The sequence below is a fragment of the Etheostoma cragini genome, chromosome 8 (genome assembly GCF_013103735.1).
Source record: "Etheostoma cragini isolate CJK2018 chromosome 8, CSU_Ecrag_1.0, whole genome shotgun sequence".
Lineage (NCBI taxonomy): Eukaryota > Metazoa > Chordata > Actinopteri > Perciformes > Percidae > Etheostoma > Etheostoma cragini.
Window position 1 is genome coordinate 7,628,187 of NC_048414.1, and position 25,000 is coordinate 7,653,186.

The 25,000-nt window shown below is 41.1% G+C and overlaps 2 protein-coding genes across 7 annotated transcripts in view; one reads left to right on the forward strand and one right to left on the reverse strand.

Annotated features, from left to right (window-relative positions):
- Positions 1 to 12,453, forward strand: part of LOC117949551 (ELKS/Rab6-interacting/CAST family member 1-like) — a 21,454-nt gene extending 9,001 nt beyond the window's left edge. The window contains exons 6-23 of one of the 6 annotated variants that reach the window (XM_034879900.1): positions 207 to 281; positions 384 to 539; positions 742 to 909; positions 1,159 to 1,326; positions 1,458 to 1,595; positions 1,754 to 1,894; positions 2,047 to 2,187; positions 2,331 to 2,524; positions 3,071 to 3,082; positions 3,784 to 3,919; positions 4,380 to 4,511; positions 4,730 to 4,786; positions 5,405 to 5,565; positions 5,818 to 5,965; positions 7,354 to 7,449; positions 9,783 to 9,968; positions 10,681 to 10,843; positions 10,922 to 12,453. In XM_034879900.1, the coding sequence (XP_034735791.1) occupies positions 207 to 281; positions 384 to 539; positions 742 to 909; positions 1,159 to 1,326; positions 1,458 to 1,595; positions 1,754 to 1,894; positions 2,047 to 2,187; positions 2,331 to 2,524; positions 3,071 to 3,082; positions 3,784 to 3,919; positions 4,380 to 4,511; positions 4,730 to 4,786; positions 5,405 to 5,565; positions 5,818 to 5,965; positions 7,354 to 7,449; positions 9,783 to 9,968; positions 10,681 to 10,818 (2,247 nt within the window). In that variant the 3' untranslated portion in view covers positions 10,819 to 10,843; positions 10,922 to 12,453. Of the gene's footprint in view, positions 1 to 206; positions 282 to 383; positions 540 to 741; positions 910 to 1,158; positions 1,327 to 1,457; positions 1,596 to 1,753; positions 1,895 to 2,046; positions 2,188 to 2,330; positions 2,525 to 3,070; positions 3,083 to 3,783; positions 3,920 to 4,379; positions 4,512 to 4,729; positions 4,787 to 5,404; positions 5,566 to 5,817; positions 5,966 to 7,353; positions 7,450 to 7,683; positions 7,764 to 9,782; positions 9,969 to 10,680; positions 10,844 to 10,921 lie in introns of those variants that run through there. The other 5 variants (XR_004657711.1, XM_034879902.1, XM_034879901.1 and 2 more) reach the window with 5 other exon arrangements.
- Positions 12,454 to 14,346: 1,893 nt separating this feature from the next.
- Positions 14,347 to 16,990, reverse strand: LOC117949575 (F-box/LRR-repeat protein 14-like). The gene has a single exon (XM_034879945.1). The coding sequence runs from the start codon at positions 16,379 to 16,381 to the stop codon at positions 15,170 to 15,172; it is 1,212 nt and encodes a 403-aa protein (XP_034735836.1). The 5' UTR covers positions 16,382 to 16,990; the 3' UTR covers positions 14,347 to 15,169.
- Between the last annotated feature and the right edge of the window lie 8,010 nt (positions 16,991 to 25,000).

The window sequence follows — 25,000 nt, forward strand, 5'->3', positions numbered from 1 at the left end:
TTAAGTGTGACAAACATGCAAAGGAACAGGAAATGAGGAAGGGGGCAAACACTTTTTCACACCACTGTGTATATATATCTCATATATATATACATATTATTAGTCTAGTAATGTGGATTTCTCTCATTTATATTTTAATATAAAACTGCACATAGATATTTTATACACACATGCTGCAACATATTCTTCTTAATCTGACCCAAAAGGAGCTGCACCGTCGATACGAGGGCACGCCCGAGTCCACTAAAACTAAGGCTCTACAGACTGTCATCGACATGAAGGTGAGCATTTAAATAAAGCAGTGTGTCTGAGTATGTTTGTATTATATTTGATCACGCTTGTTCATTTGAATGTGTGTGTGACCTCCTTTTTATCAACCCCAGGATGCAAAAATCAATTCAATGGAGCGTGGCCTGAGAGACATGGAGGAGGAGCTGCTAATGTTAAAATCCAACGGACTTCTGAGCTGTGAGGAGCGTCAGGAGGAGATGAAGCAGATGGAGGTCTACCGGAGCCACATGAAATTCATGAAGAACAAGGTCTGAGACAATATGAAGTGGAGTTGACTCAGTTGAGTCTGTTTACTGACCTGTTGTGTAGTAAATCTTAAATTCAGAAGCAGGACATAGACTCCTGATACTTTTCCTTGGCAGCTGTCCATCATGAATTCACTAGAAACTTCAATTTGCTAAGTTTCATTTTCATTCTTCCTCCTTTCCCCTATGACCTCATCTTTTTCAGATGGAGCAGGTGAAGCAGGACCTTTCCAGGAAGGACACTGAGCTGCTTGGTTTGCAGACCAAGCTGGAGACGCTCACCAACCAGTTCTCAGACAGCAAGCAGCACATAGAAGTCCTCAAGGAGTCCCTCACTGCCAAGGAGCAGCGAGCCGCCATCCTACAGACAGAGGTACAGCCAATCTATTTACTTTATCCCAGGCGACTTAGGGAATAGGTGTAAAGCAAGAGCATTGTAAAGGTACATATATGTTGGGGTGTGAGGGTAAAGACTTGTTCTTCTTACTTCTGACTGTTAAAACTGCAAACAAAAGCACAGAAGTCTCCATATGTTAAGGGAATTTTCCAGTTTTCTTTGCTTTTGTGATCGCAACACAGTTATGGTCAGCGACTGTAAGTTGTCCACTATCTGCCTGACCAGGTGGATGCCTTGCGCCTGCGCTTGGAAGAGAAGGAAGCAACTCTGAATAAGAAGAGCAAACAGATACAAGAGATCTCAGAAGAGAAGGGCACGCTCAACGGGGAGATCCACGACCTCAAGGACATGCTGGAGGTTAAGGAGCGCAAAGTGAATGTGCTACAGAAGAAGGTGATTTGGACTAAGCGTTGTTTCAGAGATCTTCTGTTGTCTGAAATGACCAAATGAATTCATCATGCTACAATTTGAGTTCTGTGGCTGATGTTGTTTAAGACTGATGGGTGCATGTGTTTGCGTTGCAGATTGAGAACCTGCAGGAGCAGCTGAGGGACAAGGAGAAGCAGATGAGCAGTCTGAAGGAAAGAGTAAAGTCTTTGCAGGCAGACACTTCCAACACGGACACTGCTCTCACCACACTGGAGGAGTCTCTTGCAGAAAAGGTGAGTTTATGTCTGCACGTTCGTATCACTTTTTTCTGACTACAAATTGTAGAAGATTGTAAATATTTTCAGCATGTTCATTTGTAGCGTTGTACATGTGTTGATTGGTTATGTCTGTCAAATATTTTTATTACATTTTTTCTCTACCCTCCTCCTAGGAGCGCATCATTGAGCGTCTAAAAGAGCAGCGAGACAGAGATGACAGAGAGAAGACGGAAGAGATTGAGAGTAACAAAAAGGAACTAAAAGAGTTAAAGGAGAGACTGAGCTTACTGCAGGGAGACCTGTCAGACAGAGAGGTGAGAAACGGATACAGGAACACAAGCTCACAGAACAACTTGTTGTTTACTGTGATTCTATTAATACAGTAAAACATTACTTACATTGCGGTGAGTCATTGATGCCTGTATTAGATCTAATGCATTGTGGGTGTGTGGTTGTGATTGTGTAGACGTCTCTTTTGGACCTGAAAGAGCATGCATCGTCCCTGGCCTCGTCTGGGCTGAAGAAAGACTCCAAACTCAAGAGTATGGAGATTGCCTTGGAGCAGAAGAGGGAGGAGCTCTTCAAAGTGGAGAACCAGCTTAAGAGAGTGAGAAAATCAAAACAAGAAATCAGGCAGCTCAGCTCTACATGATGCTATTAAATGTTGTGTTTTACATGATTATGACATAGTCTGTTATTTATCGAAAGGGAATCCAACTGCTTTCTAACTGGCGTCTTGTCCTTTGTCAGGCTCAAAATGCAGCCCTGGAGGCCCAGGCCAACACTGAGGTGGCTGAGCGCATTAAGAACCTCGAACAGGAAGTGGCCCGCCACAAAGAGGATTCTGGGAAGGCCCAGGCTGAGGTGGACCGCCTGCTGGAGATCCTTCGGGAAATGGAGAATGAGAAGAATGACAAGGACAAAAAGATCAATGAGCTGGAAAGGTGGGTGGAAACGGGCATGTTTCAGTTATTCTCAGAAAGCTTTTCTTTTGTAAGGATGACTCTGGTAGGTATGGACTCTGTACTGTGAGTTCAAACTTTGCCCTTTGAACTAGTGCATTTAATGTGTTAAGATTTTGTTGTGACTTTGTGTCACAGAAGTTTGGAATGATTGAGTCCTGGTTTTACGTGCTGTTTTTTGTGCTGTTAGGCAGCTACAATGTGCTTTCTGCTGTCAGTTCTCATCCTGGGTCTTGTGACTACTGTCCCTCATCACTGAGACAAATTTCCCTTCAATTACATCATTGATCATCATCATCATTGCCCCCCCCCCCCCACATTGAATGCTGGATTATAATGTAATTTGGCTTTCGGCCCTTTTTGCATCTTCGCAGTATTACTTTGAAAGCTGATGTGGTGAATGTTATTAGCAGACCTGTTCTAAACTCCTTTTTATTTATTCTCTTCTTCATAATGACTCATCTTCCTGGTCTGTTTTTCTCTTTACTGCTTTCTTGTCTTTACACCGGAAATCGGTCACCCCAACAGTTTGGCCTCCAGGTTAGTATTTGCTATTTTTCTATCTTTTCCTGCCCAGGCATCTTTATTCTTTTTGTTCTCTTCTCACATTTCTCTCCCTTGTTTCTCTCCACCTCACCTCTCCAGAGGATGTGGTGTGACAAGCAACTGCCTTGTCTGCTGACTTCTGTTCATGCCCAGTTTTCCTCTTTTCCCTTATAGTTTTGTCTTTCACCCTGAGTCAAATCTGAGATTGACTTTTTGCAGCGCTGTCTAAAATCTTGTCAAAGCAAGTCTGTAAGGCTATGGTTTGTAATTTCAGTGTGTTTGAAAAAGGGGAGTTTTTCATTGGATCATCTTTATGGCCACATTTGATTTGAAAATGCTTTTTATTTTCTGCTTGACACTGTATTTACTTACAATTAGCTACAATCATACATAACTGGCTCCTAACATTCTACATGGATGATGAAAATGAAAATATAAAATGTTTCCTGTACTTGATGTGCAATTCTTGGTAGTAAAGGGGCTTCCATATGGAATCAGACCAACATTTATTTGGTGTGTTTCTGTATTACTAAACATAACTTATTTAAACCCTTTTCACAATTTACCATCCTGTTTCAATTGGAAAGATAAATTCAGTAACACAAATTACATCTGAAGTGGGACAATAGTACAATGTAACTTAAACATGCACATGACATGTAACTTCTCCCATGTGTCCCATGTTGTCCCTGTAGGCAGACGAAGGACCAGTCGAAGAAGGTGGCGTCTCTAAAACACAAGGAGCAGGTGGAGAAAAGCAGGAATGCTCGACTCATGGATGAGGCCAGGAAGAGGGAGGACAACATGTCTGAGAGCTCCCAGCAGGTGAAGGTGAGGCATGGGCGCATTTCTTTTCCCATTTTTTTTTTTTTTGCTCCCCAATACCAATTCTGATACCTGAACTTGCGTATCGTTCAATACTGAGTACTGATCAGATACCAGTGTGTGTATACTACGATCCCTGTATGGCTGGGATATGATTTCTACCTTTTTGTCGGTCTGGCTCAGGTTAAACTCTTTGTGAAACAGAAACAAATACAAACAATGATTGCAACAATCAGTTATACACGGAAAAAGAACATAAATAAACTACTTTGACATAGATTTTCTTTAGGGCTTTATTACGTGGTATCGGATCGGTGCATAAACTCCAGTACTTCCCAGTACCAATACCAGTGTTTTAGGCAGTATTGGAGGCATCGCTACCTTGCATTACAACAAAGTTCATATTTGCTGGCACAGACTTATTAGTTCAGCATCCAACAAACCACTTCCTACTCCTGTTCTAAAGGACACTCTGCGTCAGAAATCGGAGCGCATAGAAGAGCTGGAGGAGGCCCTGAGAGAGAGCGTTCAGATCACTGCTGAGCGAGAGATGGTGCTGGCACAGGAGGAGGCTGCCAGGTCACTCCAGGAGAAACAGGTACACAGTGTCCCTTAACCAATATACACACACACACACACACACACACACACACACACAAAGCAATATTATTCAAACCAAACAATCACACATACAGACACAAACATACTCATCCTTTCTTCACCTCCTTCCTCTCCTCTGGCCTCTGTCTCTTTATCAGTTCTTTTATCTTTTACTTCTCATTTTCTCTTTTCTCTCTGCTACACACCGCCTCTCAGAAGCACTCACTCAAACCACTGCATGAGTCCAACCTCGCCCACTTTAAGTGGTCTAAGGTATGAGCCCAGTATGTGTGACCTCCCTTCAGTTAGCAACAACACTTACAGGGGGTAACGATAACTGCAACATCCCTACAATGTATGCAATAACACAACAATACCCTGCAATACATGCATTTGTGAAATCAGAGTATTTTTGGTGCATTTGATGTTGTTGGATTGCATTGTTTTGTACGGTGTTGCTGTATCCAGCCCTTGTAAATTTCATCTTATTTTGTTTACCTGCTTTAACATTGCAATGCTTGAATTGGTTGACCCGTACACCAAGAAGCCAATAGAATTGATCATTTGGGGAAGAATTAATTACTCTTTCATTTAGTAAAATGTAATTTAAAGTGTGCACTGATGCAAAACAATAGTACACCTGTGCCCTTTTTAAATGAATAACAGGTAAATGAAATAGTGTGCAGTATTCTAATGGTATCTGTGTTATAGTCCTCCCCAAAAAGCCAACATGAATTCTGCTGCCCTTGTCTCCCATTAGAGCACTGCATACTGATAAGTCATCAAAAGTGTCTTTCCATGAAAAAAGACCTGATCCTCACTGATGGATTTAGGTAATCTGTTTTACTCTATTCATGACTGAACTGTTGTTGTATATGTTTGTTTCCCCAGATGGAGGAGCTGCTTGGTGCCATGGAGAAAGTAAAGCAGGAGCTGGAGTCCATGAGGGCCAAGCTGGCCTCCACCCAGCAGTCTCTTTGTGAGAAAGAGACACACCTCTCAACCCTGCGAGCTGAGCGCAGGAAACACCTGGAGGAGGTGCTGGAGATGAAGTAAGAAACCTGTGTGTGTGTGTGTGTGTGTGTGGGTGTGTGTGTGCGCACACACACCCACACACACACACACACACACAGTGGGGTGGAGAAGACTCTGAAGTATCGATTGCTGCCTTCATCATGTAAAATGTCATCCCATTCTGGCCTTCCCCAGCTGGCGGCAGGATTTTCTGCTATAAATAATAAATGACAATTGAGCTATTTACTTGTGTGGTTAAATGCCATGTTGTTTCCTCCCCCACCTAACAGGCAGGAGGCGCTGCTGGCTGCTATTAGCGAGAAGGATGCCAACATTGCCCTGCTAGAGTTGTCCTCCTCCAAGAAGAAGAAGACCCAGGATGAGGTGGCTCTGCTGAAACGGGAGAAGGACAGACTGGTGCAACAGCTCAAACAGCAGGTGGGGAGGGGGCTGCTGGTTTCCATGGAGGGGAATACCTGATTGCGGTGTTGCAGTAGTTCAGGGAGCCTCACTGTGATTTCACACATTTGTGTTATTTTTCCTACACGTCTCTCACACAAAATATGCTCAGCAGTGGGGAATAGTGTAGGGACTCTGTGTTTTACCAGAAAACAAAATTGGAAAGATTGGACACCGTAAGTCAGTGGCAGTTTTTTTCAGTAACAGTGGTTTGTGTTATTCTCAAGCACACTGTAAGGATAGATCAAAATGTCTCTTAAGGATTATCTGTCGCTCTAACGTTTTTCCCCATATCAGTATTTGAAGTCCCTGGATAGAGACCATCTCTCTTTTTCTCTCTCTCTCTAGCTTTCTCTCTCTCTCTCTCTCTCTCTCTTTTCGCTCATTCTCTCACCACGAGCCAAATCAGAAAGGAAACTAAAACAATGGCTCAATAACAAACTGGTTCTCTCTATGCTGGCTACCCACAAAGGTTTTAGGCATATGCTATACTTTTCTCCTGAGGTAATTTATGTAATAAATATAGCAATTTTATTTTATTTAATTAATTAATTTTATTTAAATCAAAACCTTGAATCACTTCACTAAGTTCCTAATTCCGAGCACAAAACAGATCTGAAACCAGGTAAGGGGCATAATTCTCTGAAATGTGTTTATTACATGTTTTACCAGCATTATATTTGATTCAGGGCAAGTGATCTCTCTGTTTAGCAGAGGAGGCCAACTGTTAGAAAAAGTTTTCATCAAGCCGGGGCATCTATTGTAGCTTTACGTTTCCTAAGGCTCGGAACAGTTTAGTTCTGCCGACTTCAGTATTTATTCAAATATTTATTCAAGTTTTTTTTTTAAGTCTCTAGTCCTTCATACCTTTTCCCTTGTTCCCCTACCGCCCACTCCCTCCCACCTTTCCTTTCTTCAGTTCTGCTGGGATGACGGGACCTGTCCAGTACATTGACTTGTTGTCACAGTAGGAAAATCACAGGTGTACATATTAAAATAATTGATGGCTGAATTCCATCCTGGTATTGTGCATGCTGCTTCACTGGATAATTGGGACACTTAAATAGCAACACCTGTGCTTGTCTTACTTTGAGTCAAGATATCAGCTGGGAAAAAAGGTCTTTTGTCTGACTCATGTTGGTATTGCTGGACTTGATTCTAGGATTTAGCCACAACACCCACAAAACCTCAGTAATATATATACTATTGCACAAAATGCCCTTATAAGCAAAGGATCAAACTGCTAATTTAATGAATAACTTGTACCAAGTCAGCTTGAGATATATACTTTTTAATCACATCAGTCTCCTGCTTTTCATCGTGTCCCTGTGTACAGTGTTTTATTAGTCTTACCATTTTTGATTTAGACTCAGAACAGAATGAAACTGATGGCAGACAACTATGAGGACGACCATCTGAAGACTTCCTCGGACCAGACCAATCACAAACCCTCTCCAGATCAGGTAGCTTACCTAACCACCAATTATTCACGTTGTAACTTAATCCTGAACAAATTCTCTAAAATGTATGTAACTGATTTAACAATGTAATGCCTGTTAAGTAGGATGTACTGATGCCTACTATCTGAAGGGAATTATGATTATGAAATGCATGTTTTTTAACATGTCTGTCTATATACGCACTAACCAAATGTTCCTTTTTGTAATGCTGCGATCGGCTTAACTTGTGGCTAACAGGATGATGAGGAGGGTATTTGGGCATAGCTGACCTTTTGCCCTCCCTCTCTCTCGCTCTCTCAGCCATTTTGTTCAAAAGGGTGAGCTCTAATGGAAAGCCAGACCTGTCACACCTTTCTTTGTTGCTCTGTGGCATGTTTACTTGACTTTCATTCATTGTGTTTTTTCACTTTTTTTTTCCACATACCATTCCTCTCCTTAATATCAATGGTCATTGTCACCATTGCTTGGTCTTTCTGTGATCTTACTGCTCATCCTTGCCTGCCTTAACACTGCTCATTTATGTTTTTTTAGTGGCTTGTGGGAAAAAGATTGCAGATTTGTGAGTGTGTGTGCATAAGCTAACCCCCAATTTGCACATGATACGTAACGGCTACAAATCGAGTCTGGTCAATGACTGCTCCGCCCTCCGTCAATACCCACCAAGTCTGGATTTGTTGCGGAACGGCTACGGCCATGACTGACTGCTAAAGTCTTTAGGACCCACAAGATCTCGCAAATTCACATAGAATAGAATCACAAAAACAACAACAGTTTGTTCCCATCCAGAGGAATAGAAAGGAAACAACTCTGTGCTGTGTTTTCAAGGTGTAGTGCAGGGAAATATGATCCACCGTGAGCACGGTTTATTTTATTTTGAAAATGAACCAGATGTTTTATTTTGTTTGTGTGCTCAACTTCCTGTCAAGCACTATCTGCCGTATGCTAAATTGCTGCAAAGCTCTCTTGCGTCCGGCAAAAATAGAGACTCTGCGGATCTGCTCCGGAGGGCTGCGGACCGCCCGAGCGGGGACGCAGCCGTTCCGCAGTCTGTGGAAATACAAACATTGACTTTAATGGAAACCAAATTACTCTGACTCTGGAAATTGGGGGTAAGAGGATGACATCAGTTTGATCCTGGCTCAGTCTCATCGCCTCAAACTAAAGCATCTTAGCTCTGCAGGCCACTGCTCTGACACTGATGATAAGCTCCTCACATTTTGACCCACACAAACCGGTTTTGCACTGAATAATGGTTTTAACCTTAACGTAGTCTGGCTCAACGGATATATGTTGCTGAGATAATGCCTGACATCCAGTGCATCTTTCACGTGGCGGATAGGGTTGGGCGTTTTAAAAATTCTGATTCCAATTCCCATTCTTCCTTTCGATTGCAGTTCTCGGCGATTCTCGATTCCGATTCTTTGAGGCGTTGAGTTGAAAAGGATCACATGCCTATTTTCACAAATAAGAGGGAGGGTTTTATTTTGATTCAATAGTGGTTTGCAGTTGTATAATGCTTTTTCAATGTGAAATAAAGCCACACTAGAGCGCTGCTTACTGTGCTCCAAGGCCGCAACACAATGCCTGGCCGCTTTGGAAACCAAAACTTGCGCATATTAAACTAGGAGGCGATGATCGGATTAGAAACCAAATCCTCTGAACGATTCCAAATGATTCCAATAAGAAATGATTCTACTGGACTTGTTGGTATTATTTTTATTATTATTATAATTTTTTTAAACGATTCCAAGTAGGAATCAATTCTCAAAGCCCAATTCTAGTGATAGATCTCCCTGCCCCCCATCTAATTCCGCTATCTATTTTGCAAAGGCACCGTCGCTGCATCTGGGGATTAGTGCAGCACAGGATGGCTGCGACTGGTTCAAAGAAATACAAAGAAGCCAGAGTATTTATCCCCCTATCCCAGAATAGATAAGCGGTGTAGCCACACCATACTCCAGTACTGTGGAGATAGGTCTGGGTATGCAAGACTGCCCTTGATGTTGTCAGTGGTTGAGTATGCCCTTTAGACACTATGTTGAGCTGCACATACACAAATAGCAATCCATAGGTACTCTCATAATGCACCTGAGAAGGTTATGTCTGATGTGAGATGGCGATGGCTTCATAAGCATGCATGCAGATGATGTTTTTTTGTTTTCTTTTGTTTTCATACAAGTGGGGTCTTGTGTTTGAGTCTTTCATTATGTTCAATCATTGAAATGGGACCATGGCTCTTCCTTTGTTAATTGTCTCGTCTGAAGAATAATATTCAATTAGACATCATTTCCTTCCACACTACCTCACACTCTCTTCCCTTTTGTCCCACGCTGCAGATGATAACCGCTCTTCTAGCCCTGTCCCAGAACCGCAGTAAGCTCAAGCTCTACATCGCCCACCTGACAGACCTCTGCCATGACCGGGACCCCAGCATCCTCAGCCAGCTCACGGCGCCGTCTCACTACCACCACAGCGACCCTGAAGACTGGGAGGAGGAGCTCCAGAAGATGAGTGGGGAACAGGTAGATTATAAGTTACAATAAATATATTGGCATAAATATTAATTTTAAAAATTAAGCCTTTGGTTTGCTTCTGAATTGATTCATAATTCAAATGAATATGCCTGCATTAACACAAATGAACAAAAAATACAATTTCAGTGCATTAATGGAAACAAAGGAAATAAAAGTACCGTAAGGAAAATGTATCAGTTAAATTGTTGTTCATTTTTTTTTTAAATGGATTTAAAAGTAGACGCATTTACCCAACATTTAAGATAACGAAGTTGATTTCAATTAATTGTACTCGTTTTTATATAGTCCTGATATAATGAAAATAATCCTTCAATTAGTGCATCTTGATTGGTTGATCTTGATTCTTGTGATAGTTGCTTCCATGAATGCTAAATGTGTACTATTGTAGTGACAATAATGTATCTTGGATTTAGTTGTTGTATCTGTGTGTACGGGAGTCATAGCAGGCTCCAGCCCTGTTTTAACTTGCATGATAATACAGTCCTTTAGTCATTAATTATATCAGGGATAGTGCCTTTAAGGGAACTTCAATAAATGGAGAATTCCCTCATCATTGCTGGATTGTAAGCCACATACAACTTTTTTTATTTATTTTACTTCAAACATTCCTAAATATGTATTTAAACATTTTTTTTTAGAAAAATGTAGAGTTTTGTTGTTTAAAGGTCCGTTTAAGGTCCGTTTTTTTTCTCCTCTCCAGTTGGAGCGAGAGCTGCAGGTGTGTGAGAAGGAGAGCGGAGAGCTGCAGGAGTACGCCAACTCTGTTCTCCAGCAGATTGCAGACTACTGCCCCGATATCCTGGAGCAGGTTGTCAATGCCCTGGAGGAGTCATGCTGACAACTCTGACATCAGACACAAGCCGGATGACCCCTGGTCTTCACATAATCTGTAGCTAAGCCCAGGTGCCTCTACCTCCACTTAACAAGGCTCCTGGAAGGATGAGCGAAAGCTAGGGCATTATCTCAACCTCGTTGAGCTTTTCTTCCTCGCTCCCCTCGTCCACTCTGGAACAAACTTTCATGACTCCTAAGTGCTTTCCTGTCTCATGTGTCTCTCTAATGTCAGGCCTGTAATATATGGAATTAGGGATGTACACGAAGTGTCAAAATGTTGTCCGATAGGGCACAAATATCACATGACACACTGCGAACTGAGGTCCTCTCATTTATCGACAGCTGTGGTAGATGGTTTGGTCGCAGTGGGAAGAGCTAAAGTACAAATCTAATCCTGGGCACACATTGGGGAACTCACAAAAATTAGATTTTTACTAGTAGTATACTTAAGCATTGCACAACTGCAAGTCTGGTACAGGTGAGTTGGGAGAAACAGTCTTGGAGTATACTGCCAACCTTCCTCTCCCTAGACGTCTTCATTTAACAGCTAGATAAAGCACAGGTACCTCATCCACTTCAATCTCAGTCTTTTACCCCTTAGATTCCTCTTACATATTTTAAAGTTAAAGGGGGTAAATGTATTCCTTGCACGGGGCAGAAAAGCACTTTCTGTCTTAAAGAACTGGGGAGCTGCTACATCCAGAGGGGAGCAGAGAGGAGCTCAGTTCAGTGGGTAAATCATGGAGCCATGAAGATGCTTATTTTGTATTGTAGTCAGTGTTCCCTAACTAGTGAGTTGGAGTCACTTGTTAGAAATACAACTACTGGTGGCCAAACATCTAAACACATAGGAAACGCCACTTTTTAACCAAATATAAATGCAGCATGTTCTCCAAATGTTCCCTCTCCTAGCTTGGAGCTGCGGATCTGCCATTGTAGCCAGGGTTAGGTATGTTTAACTGTGCGGTCTGTGGCTGAGTCACTGGCATGAGAGGGGGATCAAGACCTGACGTTTGATGCAGATCAAAGGCCAGCATTTAGTTACACTATGTCCTCAAATACAAATGAGGAGAGAGAGAGAGAGAGAGAGAGGGAAAAAAGAAGCTTTTATTCTCTGTGACGTATTCATTTTTAGGTGGTTTTGCACACAATGTCCACTTGTTTAAGAGGTATGCAATGTTTCTTTTCAGAACGTTCTAGTGGCCTTGGAGCATGCACAGAGATCAGTACTGGACCTAATGCAGGGATATTTATTCCTCTGCAATATTGGTGCTAAGGCATGGTGTAAGAAATGATGTAATTCCATTGATCATACAGTCTCATCCAAAGTTTCTATAGATGTTACTTAAAGCCCACCTGATCTTTAGTTTGTCGACTGAATTTCTGAAGAATACAAGTGACACCCCTTTTTCTTGTATTTTTCAGATCACTTACAAATGCAATGCCTCCTTTTATTGTCTTTTTTTTTTTTAATCTTCAGGGTTGAGGTTTTTAATTGCATAAGTGCATCTACATTTACAGGAAATTAGTCACTTTTCAGCAGATTTTGACTTTTTAGATCGGTTTGTAAATAACGTGATATTTAACACGTACAGTGACTGAATAAAGGTAACTAAGTGGAAGGTGTTGTGCATTCTTTAAAAAAATGTTAAAAGCAGTGCAGTTGTCTTTTGTGTCTAATTTTGTCTTCATGACAGTGTGTGGGTGTGTGACAGTACTGCCATAACTTGCAGAAAGTCATGTTCTCTAGAGCTATATATAAATATAATACATATATATATATATATATATATATATATATATATATATAAAAAATGTTTACTGTATGGATATGCATTGAATGTTTGCACAGAATCTTAAAGAGTGAGCTGCTCGGAACAAAATGACCATTTAGTCTTCAGCAGAAACTGAGGAAAGAAGTGTCAAAAAAATCTTGTGTCAAAAAAATAATGTATACACTGCAAATGTTTGCAAACCGTGACTGTGTGATGGGAGAGTAATTTTCTTGCATTTATTTCTAAGAGTCATTTTTATATACTTTCACCAAATGGTTATGTAAATGTATTACCCTGAGATTCCAGTGTTGTCTTTTCTTCTCTGTTAAGTCAACGTTTTTTTGGTTGTTGATGTCAAAGGCAGACTGGGCCTGACGGATAAAGTCAGTCTCCAACCATCATGGCCCTCCTGCTGTTATAACAGGAGCAAAATGTTACAAGACAAAACTGCATCGGTATGGTTGATTTATAGATACATTTGGTTGGACTAACGGTGTGTTTTGAAATCAATACACAACCACTGGTTTAGGAGGATGTCAGTTGGATGCTTGTTTTTGTACTTGTCTGTCAAACCTCTCGGAGTGGACATATATGTCCCTCCGTCCCTTTTTAACCCCTACTTTTCACCACTGGGTTCAGAGACACCATTTGTTTGTGTTTAATTTCCCTTAATTTGGCCTGTGTGTCCCTGCCCTTGCCTTAATGTCTTGTCATCTTTTTCTTGACTCTTTGAGGAACACAGAGCTGATTAAGGGGCTTCTGTCAAGTTAACAGTATTTTTTTTCTTTTCTTTTGCATTTGTATAAGAAATGTACTGCCTTCTGTCTGTTTGTGTTAAAAATCAAAGTGTAAAAAGAAAGCAAAACAGACATGTTTGTGAGTTATTTGGATTTTGTATGTATGTATATAAATAAATTATAAGCCTTGGTTTCTTGCAAAACAAAATTCAAACAAGTTACAGCAGACATTACTGTTTTCTTACTTATACCGTAAGCTCCACCCAAATGCTTGAAAATGCAACAAGGTTGAAGACAAGCACTCAAACTGATTTGAACTTTGCAACAGTTATAATATTTAAAGGTCAAAGAAAACATGTTACATCTGGTAGTTTAATACTGTAGCACTTTTATTGAAAACCAAATTATAGATTAGGGCTTGTTGGAGTTAGTATATTTAGAGCCCAGGGTCCTAACAAACATATTGAGAACACATTGCCTTCTGACACTAAGATTTTGCTCAAGGTTGGAAACTTGCTGAACAGGCCTTTAAACCCACATGTTGGGACACAGCTATGTATTATTTAGTTTGTCCTAGAGCCAGTGGGATCCAATAGGAACGGCACTTAGTTCTCATAGTGTAAATACATTTTTCCACAGCATAACTTTTTTTCATTTTACATAAATGCTTAAACATTATCCAATGTTTGTCAGTTTGTTAAAAAGTTTATGAGGTGTGAATTCCCTTCAGCTGCACACACTGAATTGGTATTATCTGCGGTGAAATTAAGTTATCTAAATCCCTCTAGATTTGAATTTGTGGTAGACCGTGATACAAAAGATCAAAAAGACATTCTTCTGATTATTTTGTGCAGTATATACCTAAAAAAACTTTGGTATTAAGACTTGTTTTACAGATAAAAGATGTTAGATGCGAACAAGTGGTGTCCTACCTGCACAACCCTTAAGAGATCTATGTTCATAATTATACATTTAAATAGTTGGTAAAACTGTTACAAATTCAACAGGTAAAACACAAAGTTGAAACATATTTGCCATCTTTATTCATAAATATCACTACTGTATGAATATAAAACAATCTTAAATTACTGTTTCTTTTTTTTAAAGAAATACTCTGACACTATAGATGGAAGCTCCTCAGGAGAAAAAACACTGTTAAAACAGTTTTAAGGTATTGCATATAGCCTTGGCAGCTGTTAATTACTACACCTTATTGTAGTTGTGTTGATGAACCTTTGACAGAGTAGCATACTGGAACATCTGATGCATACTTATTTCCTCAGGAATATGAAACATAGCCAACTATACACATGTAAACAGAAAACAGATAGGAGTGATCCACCCACTTCAATTTGAAGTACAATTTTGTCAACAGCCACTCAATACAAAACATATTGGTTACACAAGTTAAAAATACACCAGCCAAAAAAAAAGACTATCAAAAGTTGCAGTTTCTGTTAAGAGTTAAAATGCCTAGTAGCTATTATTCTGCAATGAGATTTTTTTGTGTAAATATCGAAATCTCCATTGGTACGCGAGTCACAAAAATATGCTATGTAATTAGTATTCAGCGATTGTAGGCACTCCTGTGTTTGATGGCTGAGGTAGCTAGATAGCAAGAACTGTACACAGGCTGAGATTAAACAATGAGAGCATAAAACTGAAACTTATAGTGGAGTATTGCAGCAGAAGTGAACAATATTCCAGTGATCAATGCTGAGTCCGTCTCCTTGTTTTCAGTCACAGTATAGAATGTAAGATTAGGAGGGGATTCAGGCAGTCCCTTTCAGTACACAACTGAACACTATACACAGTGAAGCACATGTATACTAAATAAGAGATTTCACCTCACTCTCTCACTCTCAGTCATCTGCCACAGTCCCAGGTTTAACACTTTAAGGCACGGGAGCTGCGTTATCCTCTCCAGACCCCTCTTGGTGATCTTAGTACAACCGTACAGATCAATCCCTGTCAGCTGGGTGAGGTGATCAGCTATCAACTCCAACCCTTTGTCTGTGATCCTAACACACTGTCCAATGTTGAGAGTTTTGAGTTCATGCATCTGGCGTACCATCCTGTTAATGCCATCATCACTGATATGACAGGAACAAAGAGAGAGGGACTTGAGCTGGTACAACCCCTGGGCGATGTAAGCCAGGCTCTGGTCTCCGATCTTGTCACAGAAAGAGACATCGAGTCCAGACAGCCGGAGGGAGCCCATGGCCAGATGCATTATCCCTGTATCACTGATGTTATCACACGACCGCAGGTTCAGGCTGCACAGATGAGTCATATGGGACAGGTGGATCATCCCTGCATCTGATATCCCTCCACAGAAGCTGAGGTTGAGCACTTTGAGCTTGTTTAGGCCCTTTGAGACATGTTTGAGAGAAAGGTCCGTCAGCTTCTGGCAGTCCTGCAAGGTTAACTTCTCCAGAGACAGGCAGCCTTCTGCTGCGCTGCGGGTCATGCCAGACAGGTGTCCAATACCCACATCGGACACATGCCTACAGCTGCGCAGGTTAAGGCTTTTAAGTCTGTGCAGTCCCCAGGCAACGAGCAACAGGCCGGTGTTTGTGATGTTGCTGCAGCCACCAAGTTCAAGCACCTCCAGGTTTTTAAGGTACTGGGCAATCCTGCCCAGGCTGGAGTCAGTGATCTGTTTACAAAGACTAAGGTTCAGCACCCGCAGGGATGGGATGTCCTGCACAAAGGCATGTCCGAGTCCGTTGTCTGTCAGGTTGAAACATCCACACAAGTTCAGGCTTTCGATGTGCGGCATTCCTTGAATCACGTAGCTCAGACTTCGTCTTAAGCTGAGAATCTGAACTTTTTTTATTCCCCTGGTCTGCAGACTGGGGAACAGAGACGGATTTGCTCGCCGCAGATGTAGCTTGGCTTCCACCCCCCTCCACACCGACTTGTGGTAGGACGCGTCTCTCCAGGCCGCGCACACTTGGGCTACTCTTCCTTTGTCTTTAACGTCAAGATAACTGAAAATAATGGCAAGGATCTCCGGGAAAAGGCACGATATGTGTGTCTCCATTTCAAACATCACTGCAGGTTGACTGCTTTTTGCAACAGCGGTTGATTGTGGGCGACAATACTGTCGTGGTTAGCTCGCCGAAACTACTGCCGAAGTTGCTGGCTGGCTCGGCAACGTTAGCTAGCTAATGTACGCTAGCATACGTACAGGCTAACTAGCCTTAGCTTTGTGTGTAACGTAACAAAAAAACACCCATCTTGTAGGAGCGAAGCTTAATATGTCAATCAATAAAATGATGGTACAAAAAAAGCACTAACGCCACAGGTCTTATATTGACAACGTGGACGCAGATATAAGAAACTCCGAAGGCAGTCGTAATATTTACCTAGCAGGCTAGGCTAAAGCTGTTGCGCTAACGTTAGCAAACGTCGGCGTAGCGTTAGCTAGCTAGCTGTCTAAACTTGTGAAAAGCCGAACAACGTCCCCGTTCAAGATGTCCAAAACAACCTATCAGTTATTCCAGTTTATCGCAAAGCGTATCCAAGAACTTGATGAAACTTTTCTTAACAAAGCTGTTAGTTCGTACAAATGTAACTGCCAAGCTCCTTTCATGGCATTCCAGCAGCGTCGGCGGAGCATCCCGTCCCGGATCGCTACAGATGAATAAACCAGCTCTATTGGCTTATAGTGAGCTAAGCCAGTGGCCAGCGGCGCATAGTGGAAGAAATACGTATCGTTACGTTTGTTTGTAGGTAGTGAAACCAGACGCAATTACATTGCAGCAAGGTTTTGTTCAAAAATAATAATAGGTAGGCTAGTTATAAGTAGCCTAAAATGATAGGTTACACAGTTCTCGGCTAACTGTATGCTGACACTTGTATATACACAGGCTATAGAAAATAAAACCACGTAACCATGAAGCTTTATATTAACAAACTAATATTTGAGCAACAACATCTGGACAAACTAAACATCAGGTCAAATTTGAATATTGGAATATAAAAACTATATATAGTATAGGAGGTAGAGTACTTTAAGTTACTATACAGAAGCAAAGTAGCCTACTAAAGTCAGTAGCTGCTCATGTGATTTCCTAAATCCTAAAACATCAGCAAATAAACGTTATGTTATTGTTAGAACATGCATTAATTAACATATAATCAGCCTTTAACCACTTAGTTGACCAAATGCTCTCAGACCATTACGTTATCAATAAGAATTCTGATCCCTAGTGTCATGTAACCAACCAACCAATTTTTCAACCTGTTAATCCTAATTTCTTGATGTTTTATCCCCAATTTCTTCCTCTTTTTTTTACAATTATTTTGGAAGCAAAACATTTTAATTTAACAAAAATAACAGCAATATGTATTCTACTGGTAATACATGACAGGTAGGATAACATAAAAGTTGACATACACACAAAGAACACATTAGAAATGTGTTTCAGCAATTCGTGATGAAAATACTAATGGACTTTCTTTCTACATCAGTTGTGTTTTTATACACACTCTTACATTTATTAAAGTGTAAATATTGAGTGTTGAGAATATCTAGGCATAGGCCTGCACCAAATTTGACTTGATTAAAATATGTGATTATAAAATATGTGATTATCACATATTTTAATTGATCCATCATTAATTGACAGTGATGTGTATTTCCTTGATATAAGAAATATTCTACTTGAAATCTCGAGCCATGTAACCCTATTTATTGTTGGAAGCTTTTCAAGGACCAGAGAGGTTGCCTCACCGTCCAGATGTACCTGAACACAATCTCTATGAGACCTCATCCTAAATATTGTACAACCTTTAAAAAGTAGTAACACATCCCCACATCAACCTGTGTCACCTGTCTCCCTCTTCTGGCAACTCGGTGTAAATGTTTTTGACCAGGTAGGAAGCCCAAGAGTATATGGCTGCAGCGAGGCGTTCACTGACCTGGCTGTGAGGAGGACACTCAGCAGGTGCTTTACAGTGATTGTTGGTGGTTGTGTGTTTCAAGGTCAAGAGAGGCAGGATGTCTAAGTGGTTTACAAGCGAACAGTAACAGAGATAAACAAAAGGTGAACACAATTGTGCACAATAAATGCTATCAATAAATGCTATCTATTACAATGGAGCCTATTTGTCATGTCACAGTAGGAAAAGCATCTGTGAATAATAAAATGAATGATGTTTGAATACGCATTTAGCTACTTCAGTTTCAGGGTCCTTGTATTGTGCATGCTACCTCACTGTCACACTATCACGACTTACTGGGACACTTTAAAAGAACAAAACCTCTGTTAATGTGATCAGTGACACCTTTGCTTTTTCTTCAATCACAAGTCTGTTCTGAAAAAAAGCCTACCTTTACTCCTACCATATTTTGTATTTTTAATTAACTAATTTCTTTTGTGTAACATTGTTGTATAGAACGTTATATATGTGTATGTATGTTCATGCCATGTATACATTTATATATATCTTAATATGATAATGTCCCTCTTTTGTTTTTGTTCTGTTTGACCAATATGCATTTCTGACAGTGATAGACTAGATTAACTGAATGAAAGAAGCATGTTGACACAGCTACCCTACCAACTGCTATTACAGTATATGTTGATTGTATTGTCTGCACTTGTTGTCTTGTTGTGCTGTTTTATCTTGTGGCTTAATGTCTGTTTGACTTGTGGTCCATAATGAGAATAAGCATTTGGACTTTATTGTGTTTTTATCCTCTGTAATTTTTAATGTTGGCCTATGTAATGTAGCTCAGCGTAAATTCTTTCCGGAAGACCTAACTATCAATTGATGCACTCCTAAATAAATTCAGCTGTTATCCAAATAAATGTAGATTTTATCATGCGTATATAACTTGCATATCTTCAACTAGTCTCTCCTGTTTGAAATGTATTTCAGCGTAAATCCTTTCAAGAAGACCTAACTCTTAATCAATGCTTTACCTAGTTGGAATCAGCTGTTGGAGGTGGTCACCTTACTGCTTAACCAATCAGAATCGTTACACAATGGCAAGGGCCAATCACAGAGTCACAACCTTGCTTTAAATATTTTTTTCTCTCTTTGCCATTCAGCTGTTGTTGCAGGCAAAGAGTGCAACCCTCCACCTCCCCTTTCACCTCCAGTTATCTACTTCAGCTGACCGGTCCGGAGCTTCCTTTAGTCTGGTCTTTGGGCCACCGGTGTAGATTCCATCGGGAGGTCTGATGGTTCCCTACCACTTTGTATATACAAAAGATTCGTATAGCGAAGGAGTCTAATCGGCAAAGATTTTGTACATTTTATTTGAGCTGTACATAAATCTTATTTGCATATATGCAAACACGTCTCTCCTGATTGAAATGACTTCTTCTGTGTTGTGGTTCTTTATTATATCATCAAATAAATAAAGTAAAAAATAAAATAAAATAATAATAACAATAAACTCTGGCGTGCTGTTTTTTAGCTCGGGATGGTGTAGAGACAACATGAGATCTTCATTTGTCTAAAATAAATAAACTACATGTTCGATTACAATTTACATGACCATAACTCAGTCCTATGACCAGTGTGTACTGTTTACTGTCATGCCAGACAAGTATCCAATACCCACATTGGACACATGCCTGCATCTGCGCGGGTTAAGGCTCGTAAGTCTCAAGCCGGTGTTTGTGATGTTGCTGCAAAAGGTGATAGGTTTTCAAAGTGAAAAAGCTTCAAACAGTGTTTTCTCCAACAGAAAACCCTTTTCACAAAGGGCTTCGAACAGCTCTATTATCAAACAGCGCCTAGCTGCAAGCATGGCACATCCTCATTCTTTGCTTCTGACAGGGTAGTCCTTATCTAGATACTGTGCATGTGTGACTCCCAATAAAGATGGAATAGAAGTGTGATGCCTCACTCGGTAGCTAAAACAGAGAGCTCAACACACAGGGCGAAAAGAGGAGCTGCAGCAATGTGCAGTACAACAACAATATGGTAAACACCATATTTTTGTTGTACTGCACATTGCTGCATCTTATGCTAGCCAGTAAGCAGCAGAGTATGAGGGCATGCCATGGTAGCAGCTAGCAGCTAGCAGCTAGACTAGCATTATAACATGTGTTACATAGTGACGCACGTTGGTCTCGGAAGTAAAGGCTGGACTACAGCAGAGGTGTTTTGAGCTGTTAGGAAAAGTGTTTTTTTGTTGGAGATGGTGAGTCCCTTTGGGGGTGACTTTGGGCTTTTTCACTTTGTAAACTTAATAAATACACAAACAAAATATATAGCACAATAAAGGAAAGGAAAAAAGACAAAAAGTATAACGAGCACTTTAAAGTTTTGTCAGTGCTGTGATCTCAGGCACACATCTGGCCAGCAGAGGGCAGCACTGATCTAACAAAACAGTCGATAAAGAGAAAAAGAGCTCTCTCACGGATCTACGCTTAATTAGATCATCACCACTTCAAACAATATTTTGCATTATTAGCAGAATCAGTATGTCAAATAAAGAATGAAAAAAATGTTTTCTGAAGTCTGTGCACTGCAAATTTAGATGAATAGAGATGAAGGAGGATCAAACAGACATGAAGACAGAGAGATGGAGCCAAGAGACGAATTGGTCGTCAGGAAGGAAAAGGAAAACCTTAAGACAGAGGGAGAGATATCGAGGGATGTTGATTCCCTCTCGGCCTCCCCTGTGGCTGGACTTGTCTCTGCTAATGACCCTGTCTGCTGGCTCACACAGACAGATGGTAAATTAACTCCAATTAGCCCACTCTCACCAGATCTCCTCTGACAGCTCACCACAGACACCCCCCCCCCCCCCCCCCCCCCCCCCCCCCCCACACACACACACACACACACACACAGAAGAGCACAATAATCCGGAAACCGTGCAGCCGTTTACTTGTATTGTGTGATTTCAACATCAACAATTCGTTTTTTTTTTTTTTTAGAAAATGGCTTTGTGGATTGCGTTTATCATTCTTAACAAGTGAAATCTTCGGGTGCAGATACTTGTTTGAAAAATTATCTGAAAAACAGGCACTGTTAAGTCACATATTGTCCTTGTGGTTAACACATGAACTGTTTTAAGCCACACACACACATATACTCTGGAGACACTAACTGTGTGATTGTGACCTCCTGTCATTGTACTCAGAGTTAGTGAGGTGTGACCGGTCATCGTTCATACGGTGGACATTCTCTGACTGACTGAACTCTCATGACGTGTCAAACAGAGCGTAGTGTGTGTGTGTGTGTGTGTGTGCGTGTGTGTGTGCGTGGGGGGAAGAGGGGAGTATGATTGTCACTCATTGGACACTGATGCTTATAAATGTATCACACTGAGGAGAAAATGTATCTTACTTTGCACAATCTTGTTGTGTATGTGTTTAACAGGTGTTCATGCTGCTAAAAGGGCTCCATCTGGGCGTGTGACTGGGAGGTCACCGTTGACCTCTGATCTTAACTACAAACCGGGTCGGCAGGTGCTGAGCAAAGGACAAAGGTCATGTGGTCAGCCACTACGCAGCCGGACACAATAACAGGATTGACACTGCTGCTAAAATAAACACCGTCATAACGCAGGAACAAGGCAATTCTTACAAGCTTTTCTATCTATATTAAGTGTGTACCTTTGTGCCAGTTCATGTTTGTGAGTAAGGGTGTGCGTGTGAGTGTGTGTTTGAGCAGAGTGGAGTAATCTCTCTAAATCCCTTTAGCTGTTCTGATCCATCGTTCAGAGCATGGAGGTGGTATGGACAGCAGCTGTTTGTGAAGGATATGTGACCCTGACAGCACCGAGGGTGCATAGGGAGAATAACACCGACTGACCTCTGACCTCAGCTCAGAGGATGTCACACACACTCTTTCCTGGGGCAGGGACTATAGTAGAACTCCTATTTATCGGTACAATCCTTCCAACTCTCTTCTGTGTATGTGTTTAAGTGTTTGTGGGTGTACTCCCTTTTGTCGGCATGACACAGAAGAAAAAAGACAAGTGTCACTGAATCATTATGTCAAGAGAGAGCGAGCCAGAGAGAGCGAAAGAGAGAGGGAGAGAGTGTTGGATAGAGACAAACAAGACAAATGAGTAGTGATGAGCGGGATGTGGGTTGAGGTGTGTGTGTTTGCGCGTGGGTATGTATGTGTGCGCGCAAGTGACAGAGCAAAATAAAGGAGAGAGGCAAAGTAAAGATAAAGGCACAAAGGATGGAGGAGGGGTGATTAAAGGAGATATGCTAGGGAGTGAAAATGAGACATTCTGAGCTAAAATGAAGGTTTTGAATTTAAAGGTCCCATGACAAGGTGCTCTTTGGATGCTTTTATGCAGACCTTAGAGTGAGTGGTTGAGCATAAAAAGGAGCTAAACAGAAACAACTTCCTTTAGTTTGTCTGTATTTATTTGCAGTTTCTATTTAATAAAAATAAACATAAATATGTCTCTCAGCAACACTCAGGTAGCTGCTTCAGACAGATTTCATGCACTGCTGAATGCTGAAAGGTGATACCGGACTGGTTACCTTGTGTAGGCCACTGGTGACCTATTTTATGTAAAAATTGGTTTGTTTTTGTCTTTGTTGTGACAGGAAGAGATAACAGAAAATGCTGCGCAGACTATGTCAAGTGTAAGGTAATTACTGCAAAAACAGCCCTTAATAAGCTGTAACATGATGTAACTATAATATGACCTAAATCACTTTGTTTGAAACTGGAAAAGACTAGGTCTGAAATATGTATTCCCGCATTTAAGAATTATTTATCAGGACAATGCACATTAATCCATTTTTATGTTTAAGCACAAGTGTTAGCCAGTCGGCTAGTTTCCAACTGCAGTCCTAGTTACCTAGAATGCATGTCTTTACTAGCACAGGAAAGCTGTCTTTGGGCAAAACTATGGCAATTAAGGCAAAGTTGATTCAGAAAGTCTGTGATACATTACGTAAATGTAGTTTTACTCAGGAGGTTTATTTCAGACCTGTAAGCTCATATGAATGCTTGTGTTTCTTGCCCTGTCTAACTTTTTTTAAGTGAGTTGTGCAGCTATATATCAGCAGTTACCTTGGTGAGTACATTGGGCCAAACTATGAAACTAAGACCCTAGTTAATAAGTCAGAATTATCCTTTCAAATAGGCCTACGTACACTTGTGTGCATGTGTGTGTGTTAGTTCAATACCTACAACTGGGGGTAGTGTCTCCCAGTGTGCTGTGGATCCATGGCTGCCAGAGGGACGGAGCACTTCATTAAGTGCTTTTTCATGTCCTGTATTGCAGCTCAGAAATGTGATGCTGTACTCCAAACATACAGAAAATGGCCCTTAAGAAAGGCAGTAAGACATGCAAACACTACCACACACACACACACACACACACACACACACACTCGCACACACACAAACACACACACACACACACTCAGTCATCATGTCTCATTTTCTCTCCTCCCTCAGTGTGTTGCTCAGTGTGTGAACTCTCAGTTACAACACAGAGGCTTGTTAATGCTGCATAAATTCATGCATTCTTGTAATTCCCCCCCCCACCCCCACCCTACCCTCCATAGCTCTGCTCTACTTGTGTGTATTTTACCAGTGCTGCACTGTTGTTGTTGTTGTTGTTGTTGTTGTGTTGCTTGACGACTGAGGGCTGGGCTGTTATCTGACGGTTATTGATGCGTGCTGTAACTCTCACCGTCCTCACTCTACAGGCAGTGGGAAAGAGAGGCAGCGGACAGCTGCTCTGGAAGGATGGGTTGATGGAAGAAAAAAAACATTAGAAAGATAATGCCAGCAGATTGATGCCTTTCCCTAAAATGTTCACACTTCAGACTGTGTGGGTCTATTCATGTTTTTATGTATGACAACGGAGTGCATGTTACAGAAATGTGGAGATTTCACAGCATTTCCTCCACCTTGCAGCTCTAAATTCTCTCTTATTCTTCCAACCCTCCGTCCTCTTTCTTTCCCTTTCCTTTGCATTTACCCAGTCTCTCTCTTTCCATCTGTACATTATGTAGATGTCAATAATTGATCACAAGTTTTAAGAATTCATTGCTAAACAACAGGTTACGATCTTTGCGATAAAAGCCATAAAATATGCGTTTGTGAATAAAATATGATTCTGTCTCTTTCAAAGCAGCTGAAACCTGTCAAGATTGCCATTTGTTTTCTGACAGTATTGCAGTGAAGTGACAGTTCAAAAGCGGGGGTTTGTCTTTATCTTGGCAGGTTTTCAATCTTTGCTCTATTTCTGCACACCACAGAGCATTATTTTGTATCCATTGTTTTGTAGACTGTCTTTCATCTCCAGGGCTTTGTTGTTTTTCTCACTCTCTCACCATCTCTCACTCTCTACCCCTCTCCCCCTCTTACATCGTCACTTTTTTTTCACACTCTTTTACAGTTTTATCTTGTGTTGTACAGTAACAGTAGCACTGGGCTCAAGGCACACGAACAGCTAACACATCTCACTCAACTGCCCCTCCAACCTCCAATCACCTGCCTCACACAAGCCACCCAGGAATAAAAGCCCTGACACTTCTTCTCTCTTTTTCTATTATCCTTCCTCCCTTTGCTTTCCTCCCCTCCTTCTCCCATCACCCCTCTCTTCATCCTCCTCCCCCCTTTACCCCACAGGCTTGGAGATCGTTCCTTTGTTCCTGACATCTGTTTTGTTGGGTGATTAATTGAGATGAGCATGTGGGGTGAAGGCCTGTGGAGG

What these genes read in the sequence shown, in the direction of transcription:
- LOC117949575 (XM_034879945.1), bottom strand. Translation starts at nt 16,381, where the DNA reads ATGTTTGAAATGGAGACACACATATCGTGCCTTTTCCCGGAGATCCTT.